Below are 22,947 nucleotides of genomic sequence, written 5' to 3'. Positions count from 1 at the left end.
TCAACAAAGATGCACTGAAAACCTTACTTCCGGACGAAATGGTCGATGACAATATAATTAATGCATTTTTAAGAATTTGTGATTATGAAAAAAGTAATAAAGAACCATTGATATTTGAAACTCATTTTTTTGTGTGGTTACAGAATCATAATGGAACTACTGGTTACATTAGATGGGCACAAAAACATTTAGCCTGGTCTCATCAATTGTGGTTGATACCTAAAGGAGAATATGAACATTGGACATTAATAATAGTATCATTTCAGACTAAAGAAATAATATATATAAACTCTTTGCATGGTAGTATTGAAAAACCTACTCTACAAAAGCTATGTAGCTTTATTCAAAAAATATTGCAAATGGCTAATATGCCACAATGCAATTGGGCTGAATGGACGTTGTACGAACCAAAAGATGTGCCATCCCAAAGATCAGACAGAGGAGTAGGTGTTAATTGTGGAATTCATTTATGTGTGTGGACATACATTGTTTGCAAAGGCACACCAATAGCATTTACAGAGAGTGATATGATTAAAACTCGAAAATGGATTTTTGATACATTAATTTCTGCATCAGAGAGAAATATTGAAAAAACGATTGTTTGTAATGATTTTGATAAAAACATCGAATACTTAGAGAGTATACAAAGTATTGAAAGCATTCAGTTATCAGAGAAACCACCACAACAATTTGAAAGTACTATCCAATATTGTTCCATTCTAAACCAACTAACTTGAACTTCATTAACGGTTCTAATGGTCTTAAATTTTTAGTGCAATTTTTAATAAATATATTGTATCTTGTCCTGATGCATATTTATATGAAATTGCTGGACGTCACACATTAATTATATTGTGACAAAATCACTCAAAGTAAAGCTTTTATGAAAAATCGAAGCACTGGTTTTATCACATTAGCGAAGGATACTGCATACAGTTCCGTAAGAAATAAAACATACTAACCTATTTGAAAATTATGTGGTATTACAGTGCTAGTACCTTTCTGCATGCTACTAACGAACCAGCAACATGGCTCCGACGAAAACACATGTACTTGTGGTATTATAAAACTCAATAATTCTTGCTATATATTACAAAAGAGAACGACCAAAAACATAAATAATGCTTAATGAGTAATATTTTATATTACAAATATTTATAAAGCTGATACGAAGTAGAGCCACGCTTTCGATCATGTATTTCCTGCTGGTAATAGTCTTAAGTAAATAAAATGTACTTCAATGTATGGAAGCACATATTTTCTAATCTAATTTACATTAGATTACCTGGCATGAAATCTATGAAATCGATTGACGTACTAACTATCTGCGACGTACGTAATGTACCTGCGTTTTACACACTATTTTTATGATATTTGGAGCATTTAGCAACAAATAAGAATTCAACAATTTCTAGACAGTTTAAAATCTTGTAACATACAGCAATATGTAATACAATATTGTCTTGTAATGTCCGAAAATGGATAATTTGTTTTTAAACACCACTATCCTCAAGGGGTTTAACAATTCATTAACAAAATACGCATGTTCATATCAATGTTTCTATAAATAATTAATGAATTAATTCAGTTAGAAACCAGTTGTTTGTACCTTTATGATGACGTCATGAGATATTAGACATGTGGACGCAGGTATATTATGTGTAAAGTATTGTAACATGGCCACACTCCTATACTCTATTATATAAGTGCATACATCATTTATGTAGTACAGAGTATGTTACAGATGTTTTCAAGGCCAAAAAATCCTTTACAGTCTTGCATAACATATCAAGACTGATTAACATATGAGAATGATGAATATTAAGAATAATGGTCGTACAATCCACAGTTAATAGCACAAATATGTTATTAGAACACTAAGGAAAGTAATAGTTTATTATGCACCTAGACCAATAAATAAAGTCTCAGATTGTCGATGTATCATCGGACGATCTGAGGCTTCTTTACTACAGGTCGTGGTGCTTTTTTTTTTTTTTTTTTTTTACGCGCTGCTACAGCCAGAAAGTAGTTCCTTCGAGTCGCTACGTGGACAAAATGGAACTACTTTTCAGTCGCTGGCACGTAAAATACATAGATCAACATGTTTTATAAACTATTATAGCCCCATTTCAACAGAAACACCGTACCACGTTAGTGTGTGAGGTGTTGTTCGTTAAATTAAACCCACCTACCAGTAAACCTTCATTCAATCATCTATATTCTATCCAACTTTATAAATTATGTCTCAACCTGTCCCCAATGAACCCCGACTACTAACGTTTCTTTCCACCATATCCCCTCTTTCCAACCATTTAAACTATCCCTGCTCAATCCCCAAACCCAGGGCCTCTATGATGTGTATACCCGCGACGACTCAGCCGAATTAATTTTTTCAAAATTAAACCTGACCGGGAGTCGAACCTTCGCTCAACGAGCATAGTTATGTCTCAGATTAGCACCTAACCAACTGTGCCATGGCCGCTTATTGCTGTGTAATACTAGTCTTTTTCGTAACTAATAACTAGTGTAGAAAAAAAATTGTATTCGTTAATATGAACATAAAGAACCTTACATGAGATCGAAAATCATTTGTTAAAGAGTACTTTGTCTGTCTGAAAAATCATAGTATTTCTTACTGTTTCTTGAGATACAACAGCGTCTACAAAGCCTACTGTAAAGTGTGATGTTAATGACTAACAAAATGTTGCAGTAATAACAAACGTCAAAGTCAAATCAATACAAACTAGTCTTAAGTTACTATTAATGACGGCTATAATAAAAGTTTCTAAAATCCAGTACACTTTTTTAAGGAGGTTGTCGTGGTACAATACGCGTTACAAGTTTGGTGCGCCGAGATCCGATCGGACTATACATCCCGCTCTTACCGAAACGTAAAATTTTTATCAGTGACGGTACTTGCACATGTGCAATTCTGGTCTCGTAATCCTTTTGCTTCGTTTATGTCAAATTTGTAGCAAAATATGCTACTTTACATCACAACACCTCATAAACTATGAAAATAGGCCTTCTTAAATTTGGAACAGTACTCTTTAATACAGTCAGCTTCAACGTATTATTTTTTTACAAAAATATGTATAAAATTAAACAAGTTATATGGGAATACGTATCTTTGGCATCGACCACGCGACTACCTATCTATAAGAGCTCGTGTGTAACTGGAAAAGTTAATTTTCTCAAGAAAAACGAAGTTAGTTTCTCTGAAATTTTAATATGTTATGTGTAGTGATGATATAAGGGTCTCATATTTTTTTTAGAAAATTCTATAAAGAATAAAATATTACGATAACCTCCTTAAAAAATTTTCAGTTATTGATAAAACCGGTACCAAATGTGAGTAAATGCAGTGGTTGTATTCTAATGGTGCATGCACAATATAACATTATAATGCCGACCGCAGAAAAAAAAGAACGTTTACGCAAAACAGATGGTTATATTGTTTCGATACTATCTTTATACAAGTGTGGAATATGTGTTATTGTTAGTTACGATTAACAATGTTTTAAAGTTGAGTCATTATTAATATTGTTACATTCGTAATTGATGCATATTGATAAATTAGAAAATTACAACTTTATTTTACGAATCACGTGAATCTTGCTTTGCGTAATCTAATATACTATGACTCCTTGAAAGTAATTTGTATTATTCAATAAGCATGGCGTGCAACGAAAAGAAAATTTTTTTTTCTATTTCTTAGTATTTTTCAATGTACACGCAGCTAGATAATTTACGAATAATTTTTTACCGTGTTCATACTGAATTGTACCTACACAATAGTACGTAATGTTAGTGAGAACTGGACATTTTTTTTTTTTAATACAACACGGGTTCTTCTTACCTTCCGCCGAAAAATCCTTTCAACCTGTGTCACATTGTCCGTTGCAATCAATCTCTTAAGGTAGTAGAACGCCATTTGTTTTTACTAATTAGAAGTACCTTAAACATCGATTGCAAAAAACGGCTTTTTGCTCTTCAGTCAGTGGAATCGGCAGCTCGGCGACCCGCCGCTGGAGGCCACGCCCACTTCCCGCATGCATGTTTTGATCGAGTGCGCTCATAATGAAAAAGTACTTGTTTTGCATTTAATTTGTAATATACTTCAAAGTGGTAAAAATAAATGGCATATTAGATAGTTTTAAACGAAGCGAAATACATTTAAAAAATGTACCTATGTTGGCTAACAATTTTTTTATGTCCATTTTTCGAAAAGAACCTTTTTTCGTTTTTCGCTGCGGTTCGCGAGACATTTAAAACCGATCAAGCTGAAACTTCGTGTGTATTTTAAAAACAATAATGTCTGCCTTGTGACCAAAATTCAGCTGTAACTATTGTACAGAACGCGAGTTATTAAGTTCCTACAAAATGACTAAAAATAGCAGTTTTTTGAGATTTGCGAAAAAACGGCTAAACCTATTGAACCCAACGTGGCAGTTTTTTTTCGTCGTAAAATTGCACATGTACTGCATACAACACTTTCTTATGGGTGATTCTTCGGTTTTCTTCTAGACGCGAAAAACATGTTTTGGCCATTTTTGCCATTTTTTTGGAGCTCTTGCTGACATTTCTACTTGTACAATTTTTCGTTAATTTGTTACTATACATTAAAACTACTACCCTAATTTTTCCGAGCTAGTCAGAATTTTCGGGATACCGATATGAATTGTAACTCATTCTACCATACTATAATATACGGGTGTTATACAGCGTTTGCACTGTTTTATGTATTGAATAATAATTGTATAAGTATTTGTAATGGTATCTGTTACCAAAAAATAGTAACATGTAAATATCGTTATTTAATTTTGTCTCTCAGCATTATTACAACTTTAACATACATTAACAGAATAGTACTAGACATTGCTGAAGAAATGAACTAAATGTTTGTAAATTCAATTAATTTCGTAAAGGACTTTGCATAAATTTTATCAAAAGCTTAGAAAATTGAGAATCATGGTCAAATAAAAAAATCAAATGTTAAGTAATCATCACATGTGAAACAGGAGTCCGTGTGAAAAAATATGCTTTCTCAAACGAACATAAGTAATTCGCTACGACCGAACTTTCTTTGCGTCCCTCAGAATATTATAACAGAGTTAAACGGCTGAAGGAAACATCTTGAATGGACACATATATCAAGTCATTTATCGCACATCTTGAATATGGGTAAATAAATTCATCACTTTTGACGTTATGTTACACAAGACTAACATATTATACCTACAACAAAAATTTTTGACATTTTTTAACAACCGCTCCGTAAACTTATATTGCATAAAACTATAAGACTGTAACATTTCGGACGAAATTTATAACTTTTAAAATAATTTGCTGTTATATTACACAGAAATATACTGTATTTAAATATTTTACCCTCGAAACCGTAATAGTAGTCGTCAATGCTCAGATGCTAGTGAATTCCCCAGCCAACCTGATAAAACAATGGAAATATTAGTCCACATTTTAAGTACAGCACCACTCATTAGTCAGGCTCGGTATACATAGACAATCACTCTTACACGCGCGCGCGCGTACACACACACACACACAGTGGGTGCATGTATTAGGAACAAATTATTGTATTATCTATCTTGAATGAACCTTAAAAAAAAGTTATAGCTACCGTTAGTGCTTTGATTAGAGCTATCGTTAAAAACTCCATATAAATACTGTGCACTTACATCATAAAGCACAGTAAATTTCAATTGTATTAAAAATATATTGTACTTGTCATGGGGATGGTACAAAGTAGAAATGCTGTAGGCCAATGTGTTATGATCAGTTATGATGTACGGTCCCGCATTTATACTTAGATTATATTTAAATTCAATGAACGATACAATTACAATTACAAATGTAGTAAGAAGTGAAGACTTCTAATACCGCATCGCTAAAGCTTGTAACTTACATTATTTTTTAGTAAGTACTGACTATTTCAACCTACATATACATACAGGTACGACCGTCAGACCTTACCAATTGCAAAGAAAAGATACCAATAGTAATAACTGAGAATTCATTAGTAGAAAAGCAGAACAATTCAATTAGTTTATTGAGTAATATGATTTATGTAATAACCACATTAAAACTGTAATTGAAAAGTATTACTACATTTTATTAGTTAAAGCACCCTCCACTGTCATATGATATAGGAGTTAAGATAGATGATCCGTGGGGGGTGAGGCGGGAAAATGACATATACGAAAGTATTTAACATTTTCCATGATAAAACTCTATATGCAGAGCTCCTTTTGATGCATACGTTGAATAGTTGCTTTGGCCCAGTATACACAGCAAGGATGGGTATAAGAGGAAAAAAGGAAAGGATTTGAACACGTTTCGTCCTAGATCGTTGGCGGAACTCATTAGTGTGGCTGTGCCAAGGATCTTAGCCACAGACGCCGGTGTCGCAGGATGGAATTTTTGTGTATGATAGACATTCACATGCATTGACATATTATACGCAAAAATTCCATCCTGCGACACCGGCGTCTGTGGCTAAGATCCTTGGCACAGCCACACTGATGAGTTCCGCCAACGATCTAGGACGAAACGTGTTCAAATCCTTTCCTTTTTTCCTCTTATACCCATCCTTGCTGTGTATACTGGGCCAATGCAACTATTGAACGTATGCATCAAAAGGAGCTCTGCATATAGAGTTTTATCATGGAAAATGTTAAATACTTTCGTATATGTCATTTTCCCGCCTCACCCCCAACGGATCACCTATCTTAACTCCTGTATCATGTAATTGAAAAGGTTTTTACAAACAATTAAAACTGACAGTCATTTAGCAGTATATTAATTACGGAATTAATAAAAGGTGATGAACATGATTTTAACGTATTAATTTAATATGTGCGGTAATCGTTCACGTATGAAATGACGCATTTGTAACCTGTCTTGAAAATTATTATTACTCTGACACAAAACCAAAAAAATATTCTTTACAAAATTACCGGTAATATTTGTTAGTATACCGCAAATAATTTCTTTATGGAAATTTTTATATTGAAAGTGTAACTCGATAATTTTTTTTTTTTTTTTTTTTTTTTTTTTAATTATTTCACTTCGTTTATTAAAACAAAAAAACAGTGGAGGTTTACAAAATAATATTTTTTGTTTTTTCTAAGACAATGATGAATGGATCAAACTTAATCGACTTTGGTCAAGGTGCTCCTCATGATGGTAAAGTACTTGATCTAGATAATTAAACACATTTACTGATTTAATGTACATTTGCTAATACGTCATCGAAAATATTAATTGTAGGCAATAACAATGGTGTACCCATCAATGACCAAGGTCATGGGAATGTCGCTGGTGGCAACATCAACGGCAACCGTAATGGCCAAAATGAAAATGGTAAGAAATAAAAAATACTTTCTATGTATTAGTATACAAAAACCCTCATTCCTCGTTTATGGTTTTAATTATTTGTAAGAGCTACGGATGTTCTCAATATATGTGGGTCGTTCTACAAAATCCGGTATATCTCAAGGGCCAGAATGGATAAACACTTAAAATGGGTTTGTAACTGTCGAATTTTTTGTTATTGTCCGTGACCAAAATGAGCTGAAATCTTTCGAGCCCTGCTATATTTATCCAAGAAAAATTTTGTAAGAAAACTTTCTTATATTGATTCTGAAAAATAGGAGCATTACGGGCTCTTATAAAATCCGATTATGAAAGGGCTCATCTCTATGAGAACTTGATTTAATTCTTACGTTTATATCATGTTTTGACAATTAACATTCGTACAAGTCACTGCCTGAGTCGATGATCCAAAATTTAACGAAGCTTCAATGCATTTTATATCGTTATCGGATAGCGTTAAGGGATTTTAGCAAAAAGGGGAACGTTACAGGCTCTTATATATTCGTCGAAAATCGAGATTGGGACCCTCTAAATGAAAATTAAACTTCGCCCTTGCACGATATTATATATAAAACAGGTATATTTTAACCTATCACCTTCCCAGTCGATTTCAGGGAGATAGAATATTTAAATTTGCGAGTCTGTATTAATGGCATATAAGAATAGAGAAATACAAAAAATTCCTGAAACATCCTCGACCTTTGTAGAAAACAAAACGCCTTATTTGGAATTCTCAAGCTGAATTACGAGCATTTTTGAGAGCATTCAAAATCATGTAAGATGTATTGGCATCTGAAAGCAAGCGTGAGCGCCCCCTGATTAAGTAAACACGAACTGCAGATGCGGTGCAGGAAATCAGCTGTGAAAACGAAGAACAAAAAAGTGAGACTCGTGAGAGCAAACCGCCAGCAGCATAAACGTTTTTCTGTCGGTCACTCCAGTTCTCCTAGGGTTATAGTATAGATGTATATGTCTAAATTCAGGTTATTTTTTTTTTTTGTAAACAAACTTTACAAAGTTCTACATAAATTTACAATTGAATTTAGAAATGAAGAAAGCTCTCTAGAAAACTTAAGTACAACAGATTTCTTTTGCACGTAACAATTATACAAACTTTTCTAGTTTTTGTCATGTCTGCCGGTCTGCGCATTTAAAAATGATATGCAATTGCAGTTCTATCAATTGACTCATATATATATATATATATATATATATATATATATATATATATATATATATATACATTGTAACCCTAGGAGAACTGGAGTGACCGACAGAAAAACGTTTATACTGCGGGGGCCGTACCATATAACTTTTTTTTGCTTCACTGGCCTGTGTTATAACATAGGCCGATGTACAGAAAAATAGTTATATGGTACGGACCCTGGCGGTTCGCTCTCAGAGTCTCACTTTTTTGTTTAACTATTAAACTGAGATTTCAACTCAGTCCTCGTATGAATTTTATGATGAAATTAGGCATAGATGATTTAAAGTTTGGTAAATTAATGAACTTGTTACTCCATTTGCACGTAACAGCTGATTTCCTGCACCGCATCTGCAGTTCGTGTTTACTTAACCAGGGGGCGCTCACGCTTGCTTTTAGATGCCAATAGAGAAACATGTAAAATCATGTACATACACACGCTTGTAAAAATTTATAAAAGAGTAATGTGCTGGAATTATTCATTGTACAAAACGCATTGATAATATAAATTTTTTTATTATTCCAGAAAACCGTAACAATAGAGGTCGCGGTGGCCGAGGCCAAAGACGTGGCTACCAAGGTGGACGAAACAGAGGTATAAATTTATATGTATAAAGTTAAATATTTATTTTATAATGAACATGTTATCCCTGAAGAAGCATTTAAAAATAATTTTTTTTTTTTTTTTGTGCATGAAACAAATAAGCTAAAGTTGTTTGAGCCTTATTAGATAAATACGACGAACGTTTTACAACTTTCTTATTTTAGACCACATACTTTTAATAAAAATGAAAGCGTTACGGGCACTTACAAAATAATCAGAAGTGGAAGACGCTCTGCTTAACTTGCTCACGAAGGGAGATAACGTACTAATATATATATATATATATATATATATATATATATATATATATATATATATATATATATATATATATATATATATGTAAATACTCTGAAATAATTACGCATAACTGAATTCATAATTATGACACATATCATTGCAGCCCGAGTACCCCATCGCGCTGGACGGTACGAGAGATACCGGAATCGAGTGGCAGCAAGGCAAATGGCGTCACATATATTGGAGCAACATGTTGCATTTTTGGCCTCGACGTTTGTTTCTGGTACGTATTTATTTAGGAATTAACAAATACAGCGCTCTTAGACAAAAAAAAAAAAAAAAAAAAAAATTTTACCCCGGTAACTTCTTACACATACATTATACATATCCGCATTCAAAGATAGAGTTTAATATCGCTTTAAGATACAACTTTTTTGTATTATATATTTTTCTCTAGATCGTAATGCAGATTTTCTATAATACAAAAGTAATACGAGTACAGTGAAAGTATCGTTTTTTGTCGGTTACAGAAATAAACTTAAATTTTACGACAAAGTTATTCATACAAAAAAATTTAAAAGCTAAAAGAATGTACAAAAAACTAGTGCATAAACATATACCATATATTGGTTGTCATTTTTTGAGTAACAATAATGTAAGAAATGAAATATTTCAGGCCATCGAAGCTCTCGACAGTTCGGTCGGGGAGGATGGGTGAATGCTCCAAGAGGCAGAGGTAAACGAAATTTCAAGAATAGTCAGAACTGTAAACATTATAATAGTATAACAATACAATATAATGGTTACTGTTGAAAAAAATCACCCTTAACTCGTTCTTTTTAGGCACGATCAACGTATGGGAGTGCGTTATAATTATGTTAGAGCAAAAAGTGTTACCACTTATAAATCGACTATTTTTAGTATGAAACAAATTTGTATAGTATGAGGATAATCTGAGTTGATCTCATGATATACGTGTGGATAGAGTATGTGCATACGTCATAAAGTTTTTCGACTAACTCACGTAATTATGATCCAAATGGCCTGAAATTGTGTTGGTAACTTTGAGTTGGATGTCTAAGCTGATGGTATACATTTAAACAAGTTTCATTGACAAGAAAAGGGCAAACAGCATTTGTAGTGCTGTACTCTAAGACAAAAAAACTAGTTTATCGGTAATAAATTTTTCCACATACAGTTTACACTCTGGCGTTCAAAGAAAAAGTTGTAGATCTCGTTAAAATAAAATTTTTTTGTCTTATACAGTTAGCCCTGGATCGCAATGCAGACGCTTTGTAGAGCACAATATATGCGAAAACAGCAAAAAAATGGTTTTTTGTCAGTATAAAAAAAAAAATACACAACATAGAGTTAAATACAAAAGTTGTAGAGCTAATCACAATCAAAATTTTTTGAACAATAAGGTTTTCTTTAAAGTACCGTCTTAACCGTGGTTTAATGTACAAAAATAGCTGAAATACCATTGTATACCATCTAGTTTATAAACAGCACACTTTTAGACAATATATTAAATACGAAAATTGTAGAACTTCTAAAATTATTTTTTGTTGTATCTACCAATTTCACATATAGTGTTGTTATAATGACACTTGATATCAAAAAATGTTTGAAAATGAATGAACGAATAATATAAAAATTGAATTTTGTTATTCAAATAACACTTTTTGCTCTGGTACCTTATATAGATTAGTATTGCCTTACATGCAAGACATACTGTTTAGTATAAATGTAGCCGTTAGTTTTCCTTACTTACATGTAGTAGATATTGACTGATGAATTATTTTGGCAGTTTTTTATAGCAACAGTTCCTTAATTATTTGTTTACATTTTGATTCATATCATTTAATATAGTTTACTGCTATGTGGATTAGTTTTTTAAAAAGGCTAATCTGTTGAGAAGTGCATAAACTCTATTATGTACAGTTTTTGTATTTGTGATAGCATTACATTATTATATACTTACTTTTCTATAAAAAAAATGCAGCAATTAACAGCATAAGTAATAATAATTGCAGGTTTCTCAAATCGAAGAGCAAGAGGTGAAACTCAAAGGAGAGGTCGTAGAGGAGGACGCAGAGGTAGTCGTGGTCAGAGAGGTGATCAAGGTGGAAGGAATGAAGGTGACAGAAGAGATAGAGAGGGTCAGGAAGGGCAAAGAGATGGCCAAGAAGGGCAAAGAGCTGGCCAAGAAGGGCAAAGAGCTGGCCAAGGACAGCTAATTCTGTGATGTAAAAAAAAAAAATTTATAAATTGCTGAGAATTTATGTATGATTGTTAAAATATAGTTTATTTTTTATAAACAAAGTACATGATAAGGATATTTCTGTGTTGATACACCCCAAAGAATGAACTGAAAATGCATAATAATAATTATAATTTTAATAATAATAATAATAATAATAATGATGAATATTTGAATAATTATAATAATAACTATGTTAAGATGATAACAACAATAATAATTGATATAATGTATTTAAAAAGAGCACATCTGCATCCTTCAAGTTTTTAAATTAAATTGCCGGAAAGTTTCATTGAAAATTTTTTCAACAATAACAATAATATATTATAACTGCAATAATAATAATCTTATTAGCTTAAACTACACGACAGGAGCATGCATACGTTGCTCTTTGATTTATTCATTTGTTGTAAATCACTTATCAGCTACTTAAATTTGTTGTACTGATATATAATGCCCGGTTTGATTGTTACAATTAGCTGCACTGAATAATCGACATTACCGACGGTACATGCAGGTATTGAGCCCGGAGGAACGAGGATACGGAACGACTGTATAAAGTCGAGAGGACACTACTGTCTCGACTCTCGAATCTCGACCTTTTCTCAATACGTCTCTCGACAGAGCGCTCTGAAGTTAACGCATGAGAGGAAAAATTTTAATCTGACCCCATCCCTGCTTCTGAAGCGCTTTAAGAGCGCCAAAACGTGATCAGCTGATTAACGTTTGTTTACATGTGTAAACACACGGTCAGTTAGTTAAGCCGGGGTGGGGGTAGGTACCAACCAAATACTTAACCAACGTATTATTTCCGAACAGCCTCAGTGTCTTTTTCTGTCTCAAATTTCGTGATGTTATTGGTATAGACGAATCATATAATTTTTAAAGCGGAAACATGAAAAAATAAAATTTTGACAAAATAAATTAAATTAGTATAACACATACTTCTATAGGGATGAAAAAAATTGTTAAAAAATTATTTCTTAGTGTAATTTTTTCGAAAAATTATAAAAAATATTAGGATTTGATGAAATTTCGGGGGTTAGCGCGTAGGAGGCAGAGCCCCCTATAGTTAAAATAAAAAAATTTGAAATTCCACATTATTTATAACTTATGCGATACGATTATGTTTGATAATGTTGATATGAATTAAAGTAATTAATATTTCAGGTAGAAACTGCATTTGAAACGCTTGGAAGAAATAAATACTGCATAACTAATTTTACAGCTACTTTGACTCGGTTAAAAGCAAAAATTGTAATATCAGCGGACTTAGGAAATGAAATAATGACTCTGAGATACGTTCATGTAACAATTAATGAAGCGTAAGAAAATTTTCTTTTGTTTTTTTTATAAATAATTGTCCATTTATTGGAAATTAATCTTTTTCTTTGTAACAGAGACATAATATGGCATAAAAGTACCCATTCGTGCCCGTTGGTTTATTATATATTAAAAAATATCTTTAAAAACTACGTGATAAGATATGTTTCGACGTCCATGGAAACAGAAATCTTAAAAAATATAGACCACATTTTTAGCGTAAATTCACTTTTCAATAATCAAAACAACGGACAATTCAAGTTCAAGAATAATTATGATGAGCAGCCTCAACAAAATGAATTTGAACTTGTTGATCAATAATGTTGAATCAACCATACAATAATAAAGTAAATTTTTTTCATTAAAATTTCATGTACAATGTATATAAAGTGGAACAGTAAATTTTGTGCGATGATAAATAATTGATTTATTATTCTCAATGTATGTGAGACTCTTCCTACAAATTGTTATGTAATAGCCAAGTACTTTGCAATAATTAATCAAAAATTTTTTAACAATGAGTTTCAGAAGCATGAATAAATACGAAAGTAGCTAAGTAGTAACTACAGAGTATTGTGCGTTTTGAATAAAAGTACTTGTTTATTTTATTACCATGTGCAGAATTTTAATTTATATTTTTGAATAAAATTATTTTTCTACAGGGAAAATACTTAAATAAAATTCTTTTTTGCATAGTAAGCCAGATTTGATATGACGAAATGAGAATAATTATTGTTTGAACTTTGAACAGTGAAAATTGCAGGTTTACCAATAAAATTATGGTTAAAACAGGGAAAATTACTGTGCTGGAACAGCAAAAAATAATTGATCTTGTTTAGCTACAATTAAAAGTTGGAGGTAAGGTTGATAGCTGTTGCAATATCAATTGTAATTTTTTACAATCTTAACAGTTACTTTTTCTGTACAAACAATAATGATAAATGTAATTTTTACATTTCAAAGATGAATTTTTTAAATTTTGCTATCTTAAATCTAGTTTGATATGCAGAGCAGTTCGTTTTTATAGAATTTCCTTATTATTTTCATAGTTACTTTTTTTCAAAGTAATACAGCACATAAGTTTAAAGCTCCAGAAAGTGTTCAGTTTTTGGTGCTTTTTTTCTCGGATATTTAAATTAAGTTATTAAGATATATGAAGTCACTTGGTTTATTAGTTATAGAGTCCTAAAAATTTTTTATATATTAGACATTTAATGGCAAGCAACTTAGTTAAAACATTTTTTTCATATTTTTATTTGTGCTTAATTCGTTATTTAAGTTAATAACGGTATACCGTTTTTTTATGGATATACTTAGTTATATGAAATCTCAAGAAAAATAAATAAAATGGTAAGGACTAAAATTTTGTAATCAAAATTATGTTTATTTAACTTTTTTTACATATAAATATTTTTTTTTTTTTTAATGATTGACATGTACCTATTACATATATATTTATAACGAACTTTGTTCAATACATTTATAAATTAGTATAACACTTATGCATCCATTTGATCTGTTTTCAATAACACGTTATATTAATTTACGTAACTAACTCTTATGGTATCGATTCTTGGACTTGTTAAATAATAGAATAAAACGATTTCTATTTTCGATACTTGAAAAAAAAAAAAAATAAAATAAATAAACATTTCCGATAGCTCATGATTGCTTACATGATCAGATTCAGCGGTTTAATGTTGGTAAGACATTTTCTAATTTAGCAGTTGAAAAAGTTAAATAATTAGTATAAAAACATATTCTATAAAATTGAAAAACTGAAACAGTCACCATGCATTTTGATACAGATGAACTTCAAAAAGCCAAAGTTATCAGATTAAAGGGTCAATGATTACGAAGAATCAGAATCAGAATTAGAAATACATATTAAACTCGGAGCATCATCAGAATCAGTAGATAGAAAACTGTTATTGCACACAGAACTGTCAGAAGACGAAATACGATTAATATTATCGTCATCAGAATCCGAAGATTGAAAACTACGGGAAGGATCACCGTGATCATCGATTTTGTGTTCATTGTAGTCTAATACGCTGTCAAATGTTTTTTTGCACTTCTTGCATTCAAAAAGGGATCCATTAGTGTGGGCAAGGGTGTGTTTTTTCAAAAAATATTCAGATCTGAAGACTCTTGGACATTTAGTACAAGTGAACTTACGTGGTTCGTCTGCGTGTTTGTTCATATGGATTCTGAGCTGAGATTTGACCTTGAAGACCTTCTCACAATGATCACAGTGGTACTTGGGCCCATTGGTGTGCTGCAACCTACGATGACTCGTGAGGTAGTCCTTACGGGCAAAAGACTTTTTGCATATTCCACACTTGAAAGGACGCTTCCTGGTATGAAGAAACTCGTGCCTGTCGAGATTGTGCTTCCAAAAAAAGGCTTTTTCGCACTCGCTGCACTCGTAGATACGCTCCTTGGAGTGCGTTTTGACCTTATGACTGCTCAGATCAGCTCTTTCGTCAAACGATGATTCACATGACGCACAATCGTAGACTTTGTACCTCTGCTTTTCAGAATTCATGTTACTTCTGGTAAACAGTCGCTTTATCGAAAAGCTTCGCGATGAGTTCAGTAACAGCTGATTTGCTGTTGGGGAATAAATGTGATTGAAAGACGATTTTCATATTTTAATGACAAATAACATTTGACGGAGCTTACCTTTCTCTTTACCAAATTTGATTAAAGAATCATTTCAGTCGCTCGTTAGTAGTGCAAACTGAAGCGGCTGTTCCTGCAAAAAAAAAAAGATACTTATTTTCAAAAAACTAATGGAACTGTCTCAATCTCGACAAGCAAGAAGCGAAAAAAAAATCGAAAAACACAGGGCATAGTCGACGCAGTGTAATTACACGTGAAATAAACAAACATAACATTAAAGTGAACGATTTTCGCGATAATCACACGTTAGTATTGTTCACAAAAATGTTAATGATTAAGAGATATAGAATAATTATACCTAGTTCACTCGAAGAATCCCTCGTTTGTATTTGTTATTGGTTATTGCCGAATGCCGGTTGCCCGCGCGTGCACTGCATTTGATGATTTTTCTTTTTACGAGTTAGGTTAGGATAGAGAATAGTTCACTGACATAGGGGCCTGATCAGGCAACCTTGGAGTCTGTTGCACGATTTGGACGTGCATTTGGAGATTTCTTTTTTTGTACTTTTTCGAACTTCGTTGATTTTGAAAATGTTGAAATCCTTCACAATAACGGTCAATGTTTTATTTGAGGACAAATTTCCATTGGATTCTCAAAACTAATGCTCAGTCTTTGAATCTTTATTTGAGATATCTGCCAATAATTATGAATGAGTGTGAACATTTTTAAGCGTTGAAAAATATTAAGGATAGACGAAAAATTTTTTGACATATATATCAATGCATAACTTTGACCTATTCAACGTGTTAAAAAAAATTGGCATTGAAATTAATTTAGTAACATTTGTAATGTTCTTTTATGAGGCTTGAGTTGTTTATAAGTTTTCATTGATTTTGAAAAATGCAAATTGTTTACAAGTGTACATTGAGACTAAATGATAAAATGTGACTTAACTAAGAAAAGTAAAAGATAGTGATGACACATAGCAGAAAGAAATTCGTTAATTTCACGATTTATTTCTCAAAATCATTATCAAAAATACACGATGATTAAAAAAAGGAGCGCAAAAAATACTATATAAATACACAAATGGCCTTTACAAAGATTCCACATGTTCTGTACAATTATGTTTGCACGCATAAGCTTGTATGATAAATAAAACTTTTAATAAACTTTTTTAACTATACTAATATACATTAGTATAATTCAGTCTTTGGCGTACAATAGTGCATTCATTAGTGAAGATTATCTATATATAAGTCTTAAAGTTACTATACTGACCTACAATAGAATTGTCTCACTGGTACAATTAATGAGCAGTGGCCATTCAAGGCGCATCTGTCAGGTTCAGAGCTACTTGAGAAAAAAAAGACTTTTTAAGTGCACTAAAGTATTACATCCTATTTGTCATTGACCTACGTGCCCATTGAATTTTTTTTTTTCCAACTATTTACACCTTAACTCAAATATCTCAAGAAAACAGTCTACTAAGGGTAGTAGACTACTAACGATTAAATAGAAGTTTTTGTTTACTTATTCGTAATACATATGACATAACTTTGAAAAAAAAAATAGCAGATCTACCATGTAGTCTGAAAATTTCAGAATCTAATAGACTACAAGTAGTCCAGTGGATTATGATGTAACGATTGTTTGCATTGAACAATATACATTGATGTATTGATCTGTACAAGAAGTATTAAGTTGTCAAATGGATCTGAGCCCGCATCGCTATACAACTAAAAATTATTGATACTATTTTTCTTCATGCGTGTTGAATGTTGGATCTTTTTAGATGTGCCTTTAGATTACAAAAGTAAATTTTTTTGCTATTATATGATTCATATTCTGTGAAAAACACTGTGTGATTGATTGCATCTGTTGATGATGTAATACTTGATTAATAAGTAAGTGTAAAGATTATGTGGAAATGTTTTCAACGATTGTGTTTGAGTATGTGGTCACGAAGATAATCCCTACGATAAAATGCTTTGCTGCAAATTTTACATTTATATGGGCGTTCACCGGTGTGTATTCTCAAGTGCCTCGACAAACTGTATGATTGGCTGAAAATTTTATTACACACTTTGCAAGTGTAGCGAGAATCTTCCATACTCGTATGTGTCTGTTTGTCGATATTTAAACTAGATTCACGATAAAAGATTTTATTACATGAATTACCATTGAAATGAAGTTTTCCGGAGTAAGTTTTCGACTCCTTCTCGTGACATTTAAGAGTATGTTTTCGAAAAAAATATTTTGTAGTATAAGATTCTTCACAAATTTTACATTGATAAAGGTATTCACCAGTGTGTATGCGTACATGAGTGTCATAATGACTTTTATGATTAAACTCTTTGTCACATATGGCACACTTGTATGGAAGCTGACCAGTGTGTAGCCGCACATGTACCACGAGGGAACTCTTATGCATAAAAGATCTATCACAAATATTGCACATATATAAAGGACGTTTCTCCGCATGTATTGGAGTATGCTTTTTTAAAGCCTGTTTAGAATAGTAGGCTTTATGACAGATTTGGCACTCATACGCACGTTCTTCAGTGTGAATGCGAATGTGCGCCTGGAGATTTTCTTTACTTGAATATATTTTACCGCACAATTGACATTCAAATCGATGTTTGCGCGGGTTTACCAAAAAGTGATGTCCAAGACTTTCTTCATTTAAATAAGCCTTTACACATTTCAAACGTTGATTATTTATGTGCTCAAGTATGTGAGCAGTGAGATTGTCTTTATTATTAAAAGTTTTTCTGCAGTGGTCACATTCAAAGAAGGGATGGTCGGTGTGCTTCTGCAAATATCTCCCAAAGTCATCTTTTTTTGTAGAACTTTCATTATTGCGCTGAGATGTACTTGAATGTACATTAACATGCACAGGTCCTAGCATCTTGAATCTGTTCTATAATCAAATATATATTAAGTTATTATAAAACAGCTGTAAACGTTAACATTCAACAGGTACCTGTTACACCTGGTAGATAGCATAGTTCCAATACTTATTATTGAGGTCAAAGTGTAGTGTTGATGTGGTACGTAACATCAAGAATTTATCCACTCAGTTATGACTAAAGAGGTATTTTATCTGAAATTAAAGTAATTTCAAGTAGATTACTCCTAGAGGTTAGAAAAAGTACTAATAATTCATTAATTTGGGAAAAAATAGGTCTGCAAAGTGTAATTGCATTCATTAAATTTCTCTGAAAAATCTCACCTCTGACTAGCACTTAACTGTTTTAAAAAAACCAATTATGACTTCTTTTTCTCAGTTTGATATTAATATTAAAATATTGAATTGAATGAGGTTCAAATCTCAATGCCCTAATAGGCAAAAACAACTCGTTTTTTTTTTAATTCTGCTGTAATGAATAATTACTCACATAAAAACTTGGCACTAAATGTGTCGCTGAAATTTCCTCAGTTTTGACAATTTCATGCAGTGTGCTAATAGACATAAAACTAATACATGCATTATTTGGTATTGATGTGTGCGGTTAGCAATGATTTTTAACATTAAACGTCTTAGCTCGTTGTAGTGAACCCTATAATACCAAAATTCTCAGAAAATACTTTTCACGTTAGTATATATTTACATGGGGGATAATTCACTAACTTTTCTCATACAGTCACACAGAGTGAAAAGTTAGCGAATTGGGCCCGTAAAAACAATAACATTACCTCAAGAGTGCCATACTTATTAATTATCTGCCAATTGTTTACATTGAAGGACTCGAAGATTAAAATACTTTTTTTTATTTCTTTCTGTCGTGCGGAAGAAGGACAAGTGATGAAAATCGATTCTCGATCTTCTATTGTATCGGCCAATCGACTATTCAAATTCAAATGAGATATGATATGTGATTCAACATTCGATACAAAAGATCGATTGTCGATCTTCGTAAAGAACGATCATTCAGTGGGTAACTAAGGTAAAACGTAAAACACTAAAACCGAGAGAAATGGGGGGACACGGACACGGGACGACGAGACACATACGTATTAGACGGCCGGGCCGGGCCGGGGTGCATGACATATTCAATATATAGGTATACTCCTATGGAAATGATGGAAATTTTTATCTGGGCACACTAGCGCCACCTGGTGCTAGAAACAAGCCCATTATTCAAAACTTTTCGAATAAAAAGTTCTTTGGCCAGTGTACTTATCACACGTCTGCAAAAAAGAGCTGTGGAGTGCGTGGATTGCATCAAAGAAAGTTCTCTAACCCTTTCTCAATTTGATTCGTGCCAAAAAGGCTTAATAGACCAAGAGCTGAAGCCCAAGAGTGGTCGAAAATCTAAACCAGCCGCCACATTCCTCATTTGAGAAACGTTATGTTTCTTTGAGTCCCGAAATATTTTTGTTATATTTCATTCTGGTTAAGAGTTGTGTTGTAATCATAGTAGTGCCATATGGTCTGTTTTATAAACTAGCTGCAACTCAGATGGATGTGCCATTTGCGGCAGTTTTAGAATTAATGTTCTACCCAAAATTCCGTCACTTTGGCGCTAGTGTCGGTGAATACATATATGTATTTTAAGGTGGTTCTTCACGATGGTGCCGTATCAAAGCGACACGGGACCCTGTGGTTTTCTAATTTTCGATTAGCTTATTATTTGCAACATAAAATATGTTTTACTGGCACTTGACTATAATATCATTGCATTTACGTACAAATAAACAAGCTAATAAAGTCAGAGTAAGAGTTATAAAAAAATTTTTTTTTGATGCAAGGTTCTGAAAATGGCATGTACGCTCCTACTCAAGCAGACGTTGCCGCAGTTTACACGGCAGACATTTCGTTTACGATTAAATATCGTATACTAATTCCCTGATCAGCCCAAACTTTTGTTATATTATTAGAAAGCTGAAAAGTTCTTCTTTCACTACAAACTTTTTCTATTACGATCTTAAGTCTACTTTACGAGATATTACATGATATCGTAGTATGGAAAAGTAACCTACATAAGAATACATGTTAAAAGTGCATTTTTTGACTGACTTGTTTTCAAAAATTTGCCTGATAAAGGGACTTAAAATTTTAAGAGAAGATGCCTTATAACTTTAATAACAATCCCTTCAAGTTTCCCTGTAAGTTTAAGTAAATGGGTTAGATGAAGAACCACCTTAAATGGGATTTGGGTGTCAAAATTCTAATATTTGCCGTTTGTGCACAGAGCGAATACAGTGAATACCCAAGAGAGTGATTATTATGGTACTGCACTGACTCTCTGATGTGACAATACGTGCTCAAGTTAAGTGTATATTATTGAAAAAAATAATCTTTTTAATTCTGTAATAATTTGAGTTCTTGGCAAACTATGACTGGATGAATTTTATATCTATAAAGTATTAAAATTGTAACTTACTGGATATTTTTTATGATAAAAAGAGGTGTAAAGTAAAAGGGAGCTGTTTTAATTTTGTGCATTTATTTAATTTAACATCAAATTGCAATAAGTTCGTATTCATTACCACCAAAATTATTTAAAACATTTTCAAACGTTATATTTTTACTCCTGTGGTTGCTGAAAAATATGTTTGCACTGACGATGGCATTATCAATATTTCGAACCACTTCTGCTTTTAACGTTGTCAACACCTGGTTTTTTAAGTATTCTTGAAAATCAAGTTCAAATAATAAAAACTCAATGTCTGTACAAAAATAAGTGTATTTATAAATAGTTCGGACGTTTCTAATGAGAAAAAAAAAGTAAATTCATTACAACCAAATAAGTAGCTTTAAAAATAAATTGAGAGTGAATAAACCTTACACTTCACTATTGAATTGAAAGTATTCTAACTTCACTATGTAATTTTCAAAATCCACACTAATTACTATTTTAGCTTTCAAATCATCCAAATGAACCTCATAAGTTTCTGTGCAAGACCATAGCAAATCTTTCCAATCAACGTTGCTCGTAAACTGTAAAAAATCAATGGTGAATCAGTTAATAAGAAATAAATTCATGTAATAATAATACGGTGCATTTTCTACAGTTATTTGTTGACGTAAGGAAGGTAATCTGATGTAATGAAAATGTCAAATATCCACTAAACGGCACTGGTAGCGCTATGAGGTAAGTTTCAGATACAGACGAAACCTCGACAACAGGGGTGGGGTCCGAAATAACGACAGTTCACTCAAATTTCGCTGTAAAACTATGAATGTTCATTTTAGTGACGTGTATTCCGACGACAACGATAGCTCAGTGCAGCGACTGTTCAGTATTTCAACAGCCAATCACGAAGCAGTATAAGAAGAAAGTCAAAGTGAACTGCCTTATGATTGGCTGTCGAAATACTGAACAGTCGCTGCACTGAGCTATCGTTATCGTCGGAATACACGTCGCTGAAATGAACATTCATAGTTTTACTGCAAAATTGAAGTGAACTGTCGTTATTTCGGACCCCACCCGACAACAGCTACACTTATTTATTTTAGAATCACGCACTCGAATTTTCAATCATTCACATTTTTGCAATAACTCAAAATTATGTTCTGTTAATGTAAGGATACATTTATCAGTATAATATATACTACGGGTGTCATAAAAAAAATTATTCTGTGCCATAACAAAATATAAAACATACATGATCCATTCTAGAATTAGAACTTACAACTTTGTGTGGCTGACGATTCATTTTAAAAAATACAGTTTATTGCAACCGTACAAGAACTTCCAAGGTTCTTAAAAACATAAATCTTTATACCAGACAACTTAATTTTGATAAAAGGTAAAATTTACGGTGATCAATGTTTTACTTTAGATATTAAAGAATTATTTTAGAAATGTTTTTTTAATGATATTAGGAATTCGTATAGTCTTTTTCGTTTTGTAAAACTTTTAAAAGTTATGTTTAACGGGTCATTAGGAAATGAATAAATCAAAAGTTGAGTGAAAAGGATTAATCAAGTTAAGATTTTACATGTATACAGTTTCGACGATAAATATGTGCATTACAAACTGTTATTTTAGAAGGTAATATTTCGACCAAATAAGATCCAGTGTGAAACAAAAATTACAATTATTTACTGAACATTTTATAGTTATCTCTCTCTATCCCTCTCTTATTTGATTGAAAAAGTAATAATTTATCAAAGATTAATTTTTTCAGATTCGTTCGATTAAATAGCTATGTTAAACATAGTATAAAAATATATTTTTTGAAAAATTACTCACTTGGACATCACTCCAGACTAAGTTCATATCGATCCTCAACGTTTTGTCATGATATAAGACCAAACTGTTGTTGGCACTAAATACTTT

General features: G+C 32.2%; 1 protein-coding gene and 1 long non-coding RNA gene across 2 annotated transcripts; both read right to left on the bottom strand.

The window, feature by feature from the left end:
- Positions 1-14,881: 14,881 nt before the first annotated feature.
- Positions 14,882-16,071, bottom strand: LOC149373181 (uncharacterized). The gene is made up of 3 exons (XM_089597751.1): positions 16,013-16,071; positions 15,715-15,787; positions 14,882-15,642 (listed from the first exon to the last, which is right to left on the bottom strand). The coding sequence occupies exon 3, from the start codon at positions 15,575-15,577 to the stop codon at positions 14,882-14,884; it is 696 nt and encodes a 231-aa protein (XP_089453877.1). The 5' UTR covers positions 15,578-15,642; positions 15,715-15,787; positions 16,013-16,071.
- Positions 16,072-17,289: 1,218 nt separating this feature from the next.
- LOC111644061 (uncharacterized) lies at positions 17,290-19,400 on the bottom strand. Its single transcript, XR_016293432.1, has 3 exons — positions 19,355-19,400; positions 18,642-18,761; positions 17,290-18,578 (listed from the first exon to the last, which is right to left on the bottom strand). It is a non-coding gene; the product is annotated as an uncharacterized LOC111644061 (long non-coding RNA).
- Between the last annotated feature and the right edge of the window lie 3,547 nt (positions 19,401-22,947).

This window comes from Copidosoma floridanum, unplaced genomic scaffold (assembly GCF_036245765.1).
Source record: "Copidosoma floridanum isolate Cflo_tuat_1 unplaced genomic scaffold, Cflo_Japanese_pri ptg000035l, whole genome shotgun sequence".
In the NCBI taxonomy this organism is placed as follows: Eukaryota; Metazoa; Arthropoda; class Insecta; order Hymenoptera; family Encyrtidae; genus Copidosoma; species Copidosoma floridanum.
This window is presented reverse-complemented; position numbering and strand designations above follow the sequence as displayed.